Source organism: Primulina huaijiensis, chromosome 13 (assembly GCF_012295235.1).
Source record: "Primulina huaijiensis isolate GDHJ02 chromosome 13, ASM1229523v2, whole genome shotgun sequence".
In the NCBI taxonomy this organism is placed as follows: domain Eukaryota; kingdom Viridiplantae; phylum Streptophyta; class Magnoliopsida; order Lamiales; family Gesneriaceae; genus Primulina; species Primulina huaijiensis.
The window spans coordinates 7,619,571-7,629,880 of NC_133318.1; the positions used below are offsets into that span (position 1 = coordinate 7,619,571).

At 38.4% G+C, this 10,310-nt stretch overlaps 1 protein-coding gene across 1 annotated transcript; it reads left to right on the top strand.

Moving 5' to 3' along the window:
- Positions 1 to 5,214: 5,214 nt before the first annotated feature.
- On the top strand, positions 5,215 to 8,958 carry LOC140991181 (uncharacterized). Its single transcript, XM_073461137.1, has 4 exons — positions 5,215 to 6,805; positions 7,445 to 7,887; positions 8,005 to 8,473; positions 8,621 to 8,958. The coding sequence occupies exons 1-4, from the start codon at positions 5,215 to 5,217 to the stop codon at positions 8,956 to 8,958; spliced, it is 2,841 nt and encodes a 946-aa protein (XP_073317238.1).
- Positions 8,959 to 10,310: the final 1,352 nt, after the last annotated feature.

A 10,310-nucleotide genomic window follows, 5' to 3' on the forward strand; every position in this document is an offset into this window, starting at 1 on the left:
TATATATATATATATATATATATAAAGTGTTTGATTCAAAATATTTTTTATTTGTTAAGTCCTGATTATTTAGAACGTGGATGTTTAGTTTTATTTTTTCAGGACAAATACGCGGGGCCGAACTGGAGTTTGGAGATTAGAGATAAGATTAATAATAAGACAATATTCCTAAATTTAATGGAAGCTAAGGAATAATTTATTTTAATAATAAATAAAGTTCTTAGGAATTAATAGATTAAATGGATTTAAGTTATTAAATAATTCTTTTAGGTCCAATATTTAATTAAAGCCTAAATTAAAATGTGTGACCAAGTGAGATAAATTAATCTAGGCCTAATATATTCAAGAAATTTAAAATCTAACATTTTAATAGTTGATTTTAGACCAAGCCATGCCATGCAATATTTTTATCTTAATTTGTTACTTCACTAAAATACATAATGGGTGTCTAAATCTTTAAAGATTTAAAATACAAGATTTAAACAATATTATACCATGCAATGACATCAACAAATTTCGGTCAACCCATAAACAAATACAAATGCTTAGTAACTCCCATTCAAATTACTCCTCAATGGCCTTTATGGGTACACATTCCCTCACCTTTAATTCACTAATTATTTAGTAAATTCTAATACTATAATCCACCTCATTTCTCCTCAAACCACTAGCCTAGGAGGTTGGTTTGAAACGTGCAGCAAGAAATAATAGTAAGGTTTCACCTTCATTACCTACATTTCCTACACCCATATGCTTGAAAATATCAGAAGGAATCAGCTGCTGAAATCGTGAAAACATCAACAGAAGAACAAGTAAGAAAATCCAACTCCGACTCCGCCGCGCCGTGTTCGTCGTATTGAGTTGTTTTCTTCAAAACAAATTTCCAGGCATGTATATATTGTTACTTTTCTCTTCAATCAAGTCATATAGATATTTTTAAACCATTATATAATCATGATTCAAGTAACAAAACAAAATGGACAGAAAACTTTCCACGCAAAATTCTGTACAGGCCTTCTCGGCCATTTGCTTCAAGCTTCACGGTTTGGTGTGTTCTTTTGATTTCAGGAGGTTGGGTCTGTTCCAGGCACTCAAGGCTGCTTCTAGGCATGATTTAGAGTGTGTTAGGGCGTTTTTAGTTCGTTGATTTAGGCCCATGCATTCAGGTTAAAGAATTGACAACAACATTTCCATAAGTTACAGATTGGGCCACAATTTTTGTCATTTGGGTGTTTAAGGTGAGTGTTCGGGTCATGGGGGTTCTATGGATTGTAACCATGATTAGAACCCTTCCTTAGCATGTCTAGGACGTGACCATTTCAGTCTTTCAAGGCTTGGTTCATGGAGCCATCAAAATTTTTACAATAACAAAACAAGTGCCATCGGTTTTTCATTTCTGGGGGTGTGAGTGAGCTTTCGGTTTTTGAGGGTTGAGTGGATTGTGGTTGGATTCTAGCCCATATCCATGGTTCACACAATACCTCATCATGTCTAGATCGAACCATGGTCGATCATATGGACACTGGAACGAACAAGACAGCAAAACAATTCAAATAATCGCACAACACAGAATTTTGATGCTCTCGATTGAAGCTTTCTGTTGTTTTAGGTATTTGCTTGGATTGTGGTTGGCCTAGTGCCCTTAGCCATGGTTCAAGCCACACCTTAGGATGTTGGTAAGAGACTCTGGTCAGTTGTTCAATCCCCAAGGGCCATTAGTTTCATAAATTGATCAAAACAAGCACAGCTGCTACCACTGTGTTATGACAGCAGCATGGTTTCGGTCAGAGGTCATGTTTGAGTTCTTGGTTGGCTTTTAGCCTATGGCCATGGATTGGACAGTATCTCAATGAGTTAGGAAAGTCATGTTTTTGGCCATTCGTGATTTGGTTGAGTTTAGGGGTCGTACGAGAATTTACGGTACAATATGCCAAAGTGACTCTTGAAAGAGTGTTTCATGATTTTGGCCTCCATTCACTAATTTTCGTGTATTACAGCCTTATGGATATTTTTTTATTATGTTAGGTGTATTTTTATCATGGCTAAACGTTAGTTCAATGTTGGTTCGGATGTGAAGTTTTGACAAATTAAGATTATTTGCATGTGTCTCATGTTAAAAATTAGGTCGCAGCAAGCCGGGGAACGATCCAACTCATCCGGTAAAAACAGGGTTATAATTATATTACGTACATAAAATATAAAATGTTTATTTTTGAGATATATGCGATATGTCTTGTGGCCACCTCACGTTTATGGGTTTGGAAGCCGGATGCGCAACCGGGGACCTCTACACCCGGTGACTTACGACCGATTTACGATTATGTATGGGTACGGACATCCAGTCCAAGGGCTGTGGTGATCTCTACCGCCCAGTATACTGTGGTTTAGTCTGATCAGGTGTTCATGTTATGTTATGGGCCACTTGCTTAGAAACATTATCTCTATCAGAAAATTTTGATATGATATGTTATGATAGAGCTCTATCGAGCGAAGCTTTTCCGTATGATTTTCAGATATGTACGTATTTATAATTACTCATGACATGATTGTTACCTTATGATTTACGATACGATATTTTACGTTCCATACGATTTTATGATATATTTACTTGTTATTCACGATATATACATGTTGAGTCTTTAGACTCACTAGACTTGATTGTTGTAGGTACTGGTGAGGTCGAGACCGAGGGCGGGGACCAGTGAGCTAGCTTGGATCAGCAGTATTAGGAACCCGATGACCTCATGTTTCAGTTTACTTATCTTTTAATGTTCAGACTCAGTTTTTTTTAATTTATTTAAGTTGGATTATTATTAAGTTGTTGTTGAAAAACAATATTTACTTCCGGTGCTCTTTTAAATTTAAAACTATTTATAATTTTATTTTATGAATGAGGCAAGTTATTTTATTTATTTAGAAAAATTTTAAAAATTCCACAAAAATACGAATACGAAATTCGGGCCTTTACAGTTGGTATCAGAGCCTATGTTCTTGTAAAGGGTTGTACAACTACTGATCTCGAGAAGCTCATGATGTCACGTCTTCGGTCTGTAAGTTTTACGTTTACACATTCTGTTTAAAGCACGAAATATTTTAACGGCATGTTTTCGTGAAAAAATTTATGTCAAGATTTTGATTATGCAGTATTTATTTAAATTTAAAGAAAATAGTAGAATTTTGCATGTTAGTTATGTAAGGGTTATATATATGGAACAGTATACCTCCTAGACGCATTCTTGATCGCACGGGAAGTGATGAGCATCGTCGGGACGACGGTGAGGGTCATAGGCAGGAGAGAGATTTACCACCACCCCCTCCACCTGACATGAACGCTCAGATGTTAGCTGGGATGACTCAGTTTTTCGCACAGTTTGTAATAGCCCAACCTTTATCATGTTAATCTCTATGGTTTATTANGAATCTTGGATGGAAATTTCTTTTACCTATTTCGCTAGGTAATTTANTGAGATTAATGGTTATGGTTATGTTTATTGGAATAGTTGTTGGAGTTATGTTATATAATTGTAATTGGGAATGGTAATGAATGGGTAGGATAGAAAGTTGATTTTGAGCCAAATAGGAATTGGACGTGCAGAAACAATATGAAAAATGTGGCAGTAGTTGTATTTTTAGCATAATGTTTTGTATATTGATCCAATTGATGTGAGGCTACTTTCATTAGAAAGATAAGATATAAGGCTATAACTTTCATGTTTTGAGTTTTTTTTAAATAGTTGAAGAAGNAAGGCCGAATCCACTTTGAATTTGATAAACATAGACAGGAGAGAGATTTACCACCGCCCCCTCCGCCGGACATAAATGCCCAGATGTTAGCTAGGATGACTCAGTTCTTCGCACAGTTTGCGGGGAACAATGCTATGGGAGCCAGACAGACGGGGCCGGAGGCTGTCTGTGAGCTGTTTATGAAGATGAGGCCAAAGGAGTTCTCAGGGACGACAGATCATATGGTTGCCGAAGGCTGGATTTATGTCCCTCGAGGTTATCTTTGAATTCATGGGGCTTGGAGTTGGGGATAGGGTTCATTGTGCGACCTATCTGTTTGGAGGAGACGCTCGCCTGTGGTGGGAAAGAGCATATGTAGCCTTGGATTTGAGTACTCTGAGTTAGACGCGCTTCACAGAGGTATTCTATTCTAAATATTTTACTGACGAGGTGCGTTCTAGGTTGACCAGTGAGTTTATGACCTTGAGACAGGAAGACATGACTGTTACAGAGTTTATCTGTAAGTTTGAGAGGGGTTGCCACTTTGTGCCCCTGATTGCAAATGATGCTGGAGCCAAGTTGAGGCATTTTATGGATGGTCTGCGACCGATCTAGCGCCGTGATGTTAGGGTGACTGGCCCTACCACCTATGATGTCGCTGTCTCGAGAGCTTTAGCTGCAGAGCTGGATCAGAATGATATTGAGAGAGATCGCCTTGGTAAGCGACCAGTTCNAATATCTCTCACAGTTTTGATATTTATATCAAAGAGATACTTGCCACAGGTCACAGGTCACAGCACTGTCATTTCCTTCCTTTAATTCATGACCTTGTACCTTTTAAATTTATTTGAGACTTATGATTCATTCTTCATTGTCATTGCCAAAACGCCATTGCCATAGCCATTTTTAAGCCAAAGCTATATGTATGTAATTGCTATGTACAGCTTTCTAGTTACTGAGTTTATTCTCATTCCAGTTAATGTCATGTGATGCAGTTGATAAAAAGGACTGAAATGGATTGTTCGAGGCGGGAGAAGTCATATAAAATGCTATGGGAAAGACTTTTTGGTTATGTCACTTTAAATTGTCGTGGAGTGAACATATGTAAAGCTTTAAATCATGTATTTTGGTAATGAATGATGGGAAAACTTTGTATTGGCTTTTAATTATGTATAGATATAATGTTGTGACTTGTAATGTTGCTAGTTTAAAGAAATGGTTATCATGTAAATGCTATTTAGTACTTTTCCTTTTAAATGAAATGCTTCCGCGTACGTTACTTCTATTAAATGTTATTGTCATGGGAGTGGGTAGTTTCAATTGGTATCAGAGCGAAAGTTGTTGGACCGTATATGACTTCTTATGTCTAGGACAATCCGGTATGTTTTCGATCATGCATCTATTGATTTTAACATTGAGAGTTGATCCTATTCCATTGTTATTGATGTATTTTTCTTCCTATCTATGTTAAAGTGAGCTTATGTGTAGGAAATGCCTCCTAAACGAAAGGTTACTGAAGGGGATGATAGGACCCCTACCACTGATAGGACTACCAAAGTGGTAGATGAGTTTAGCAGGCTATTGAAAGAACAAGAAAAAGTGCATAGTGAGCACATTCAACAGCCACTGAGCATTCACAAACCAACTCAGGGTCATGGTCAAGACAGAGAGCAGGGTAGAGTGGAAAGCGCCGAAGGGGGATCTTATGAATTATTCAGGCGAATGAACCCTCCTGAATTTTTCGGTGGTGCTGATCCACACGTAGCTCTTGAATGGATTAAATCATTGGAGGCTATATTTGACTATCTGAAGTTTACTGATCGAGATAGAGTGAGTTGTACTGTGTTTATGCTAGTGAAAGCTGCCCGCATCTGGTGGGAAGCTACTAAAGTGACTGTTAATGTCCGTCAGTTAAAGTGGGAGGAATTCAAGGAGTTATTTTATGCCAAGTATTTTTCAAGAGAAGTGAAAGCTAAGAAAGTGAAAGGGTTTCTTGAATTGAGGCAAGATTCCTTGTCTGTTGCTGAATATACCTTGAAATTTGAAGAAGGATGTGTGTTTGTTCCGTTCATTGTCGAAAATGATAAAGACAAAGGAGAACACTTCCTTCGTGGGTTGAAACCAGAAATTCGAAGGGATGTTCATATGGCCAAGGTGATCACTTATCAAGATATCGTTGAAAGAGCCTTACTTGCCGAGCACGATGAACAAGAGATTGAAAAAGAGCGGCAGTTGAGAAGGCAAGCTTTTCAAGCTAGAGGGCAAGGGACAAGCGCTAGTACTCGTGGTGGTTACAAAGGAAAAGACAAGATGGAGCAACGCATTAAACCTTCTGTGCCTACTTTGGGTACGGAGCGACCGTTATGTCCCAAGTGTGGCAAGCCACACAAAGGCGAGTGTTTTGTTGGGAGTGGCCGATGTTATAGATGCAAAGAAATGGGGCATACAACACAAAAGTGTCCTCTATCCTCTGACAAAGGAAAGATTCAAGGCAGAATTTTCACAATGACAAAAGAAGGTGCCAATCCCGATTCTTCAGTGATATCAGGTAATATTCTCATATCTGACAAGGAAGCCCTTACCTTGATTGACACCGGTGCAACACATTCCTTTATGTCTGAAGTATTTATGCACTCTTTATCTCGCGATCCTACTGTCATGCCTTTACATTTCACTATTATGTTGCCCTCTTGTGATGAGATTTGTCCTACTAGTATTCTTAAGGCATGTACGGCACAGATGGGTACGAGATTGTTATATGCTGATTTTATTGTGATTCCGATGGTTGCATTTGATGTTATATTGGGTATGGATTGGTTATCCGCTTATCGTGCAGTAATTGATTGTGTGGGAAAGACCGTGAAGTTTGTAATCGATGATCACGAGAATAATGCAATTGTTGGTCTAGGTTCATCGATAAGTACTCCCATTATTTCTTTCTTGCAAGCTATTAAATTGTTGAATAAGGGATGTACTAGTTTTCTGGCCTTAGTATTAGATGTAAATAGGGACAGTAATGTGCTATTACAGAATATTGAAGTGGTTCAGGAATATCCTGACGTATTTGCTGATGATGTGCCTGGTTTACCTCCTGATCGAGAGGTAGAGTTTGTTATTGATTTAAGTCCAGGTACAGCCCCAATTTCCAAAGCCTCGTACAGAACGGCTCCAACTGAGATGAAAGAACTAAAGAATCAATTGCAGGAGCTATTAGATAAAGGTTTTATCCGTCCTAGTTCCTCGCTATGGGGAGCTCCGGTTTTGTTCGTGAAAAAGAAAGATGGATCGTTAAGATTATGCATTGATTATCGCGAACTCAACAAGGTAAATATTAAAAATAAATATCCTTTGCCTCGAATCGATGATCTTTTTGATCAATTGCAAGGGGCCACTGTGTTTTCAAAAATCAATCTTCGATCTGGATATCATCAATTAAAGGAAAAAACGGAGGACATATCAAAGACTGCTTTTAGAACGAGGTATGGCCATTATGAATTTTTGGTGATGTCGTTTGGATTAACTAATACTCCTTCAGTATTTATGGATTTGATGAATCGTGTCTTTAAGCCGTATTTGGATGCTTTTGTGATTGTGTTTATTGACGACATTTTGATATATTCAAAGACACGACAACTTCATAGGGAGCATTTGAAGATCGTGTTACAGACATTGAGGGAAAAACAATTATATGCGAAATTAAAGAAATGTGAATTTTGGTTAGAGCAAGTGGCGTTTTTGGGCCATATCGTGTCAAAAGAAAGAATAGCAGTCGATCCATCCAAGATTGAAGCTATCAATCAATGGTCCATTCCAAAGACAGTTTCCGAGGTACGGAGTTTTCTTGGTTTGGCAGGGTATTACAGACGATTCATAGCAGATTTCTCAAAAATAGCCTTGCCATTGACGAGCTTAACGCGAAACGCTATCAACTTGGAATGGACCATAGAATGCCAACAAGCATTCCAAACTTTGAAAGATAAGTTAACTTTTGCCCCTGTGTTAGTACTTCCTTATGGTACTGAGGATTTTGTTGTGTATACATATGCTTCAAAGCAGGGGTTAGGTGCTGTGTTGATGCAACGTGGGAAAGTGATCGCTTATGCTTCTCTTCAGCTAAAAGAATACGAGAAGAATTATCCCACGCATGATTTGGAGTTGGCGGCTGTAGTTTTCGCCTTAAAGATTTGGCGGCATTATTTATATGGTGAGAAGTGTGAAATTTTTATCGATCACAAAAGTTTGAGGTATTTGTTTTCACATAAAGAATTAAATATGAGGCAGCGGAGGTGGTTGGAACTAGTGAAAGACTATGATTGCACCATTAGCTATCATCCTGGAAACGCTAATGTGGTTGCTGATGCTTTAAGCCGTAAATCCAGTTATTTAGTGGGTTCCATGATTCAGAAACCGTTGTTACTTGATCTGCAAAGGAACGAAATAACTCTGGTATCTCCAGGTACAGTAAACCAATTATCTGCATTAGTTCTTCACTCTACTTTGATTGATCGAATTTTAAAGGAACCACAACAGGATCTTCAGTTATTAGAGTTGAAGAATAAAAGTGATTTGACAGGAGTTTCTGAGTTTGGTTTGAATAGTACTGGGTTGTTGACCTTTCGAGGTAGAATTTGTGCTCCTGTAGGGGATATTCGTAAAGATGTTCTTATTGAAGCTCATTCAGCGCCTTATTCAGTTCATCCTGGTAGTACCAAAATGTATCAAGATCTTCGACGTATTTATTGGTGGCCAGGTATGAAGAAAGATATCATGTTATTTATTTCTAAATGTCTAACCTGTCAGCAGGTTAAGATTGAGCATCAAAGACCTGCTGGGACCTTGCTATCTCTCCCGATACCTCAATGGAAGTGGTAGCACATTACCATGGATTTCGTAACAGGACTTCCAAGAACACCAAAGGGTTACAACTCCATTTGGATAATTGTTGACAAGTTAACCAAATCGGCCCATTTTCTTCCGGTCAAGACGACGTTTACAATGAACCAATATGCTGAAGGCTATGTAGCTGAAATTGTAAGACTCCATGGAATCCCTGTGTCAATCGTATCTGATCGTGACCCGAGGTTTACTTCTGAATTCTGGAAGAGCTTGCACAGAGCTTTGGGTACCAAATTGGATTTTAGCACAGCATATCATCCTCAGAGTGACGGGCAGTCAGAAAGGGTGATTCAAATTCTTGAAGATATGTTACGAGCTTGCATAATTGATTTCTCATGAAGTTGGGATTCCAAATTGCCTCTTGTTGAATTCACGTATAATAACAGCTACCAGTCAATTGGAATGGCACCCTACGAGGCTTTATATGGAAGAAAGTGCCGATCTCCTTTGTATTGGGAAGAAGTAGGCGAAAGGAAGATGTTGGGCCCATAATTGGTTCAACAAACAGCGGATGTTGTGGCATATATCCAAGAGAGAATGAAGACCGCTCAGTCTCGACAGAAGAGTTATGCCGATGTTCGTCGACGGCCTTTGACATTCGAGGTAGGTGATCATGTTTTTATTAAAAGAGCCCCTTTTAAAGGAGTGATGCGGTTTGGCAAGAAAAGTAAGTTAAATCCTCGATACATTGGGCCATTTGAAATTCTCGACAAGATTGGGGACCGAGCCTATCATCTTGCATTGCCACCGGACTTGGATCGAATGCACAATGTCTTTCATGTGTCTATGCTACGCAAATATCTTCCCAATCCATCTCATGTCCTTCGACATGAATCCTTAGACCTTTTACCTAACCTAAGCTACGAAGAAATGCCAGTTCAAATTCTTGATCGCAAAGTTAAAGTGCTAAGGAACAAAGAAATTGGACTTGTAAAAGTTCTATGGCGTAATCAAGTGATCGAAGAGGCTACATGGGAACCGGAAGAGGAAATGAAACATCGTTATCCAAGTTTATTCGACGGTAAGTAAATTTCGGGGACGAAATTTTTATAAGGTGGGGAGATTGTAATAGCCCAACCTTTATCATGTTAATCTCTATGGTTTATTATTGTTATGATCATGTTTTATGATTTAATGGTTGAGATTAATGGTTATGGTTATGTTTATTGGAATAGTTGTTGGAGTTATGTTATATAATTGTAATTGGGAATGGTAATGAATGGGTAGAATAGAAAGTTGATTTTGAGCCAAATAGGAATTGGACGTGCAGAAACAATATGAAAAATGTGGCAGTAGTTGTATTTTTAGCATAATGTTTTGTATATTGATCCAATTGATGTGAGGCTACTTTCATTAGAAAGATAAGATATAAGGCTATAACTTTCATGTTTTGAGTTTTTTTTAAATAGTTGAAGAAGACGAGCCACAAGTGGCCCGAAGTGTGTCGTGTGTTTCGTGGTTCCTGCACTGGCACATGTTGGGAGAATGAGCATAACCTTTTACTCAGACCTCCAAATGACCTGAAATTAGTGGGAGATGCAAGAAAACACATAGGGCTACAACTTTTATGTTGACAACTTTTGCTAATTCGGAAGAAAAAGTGCAGTTTTGGCCCTTGGGCAGAGGGTACATGGACCTGTACACGGACCCCTACACGGGGTCCGGGTCTTGCCAAGAAAAATGAGTGATTT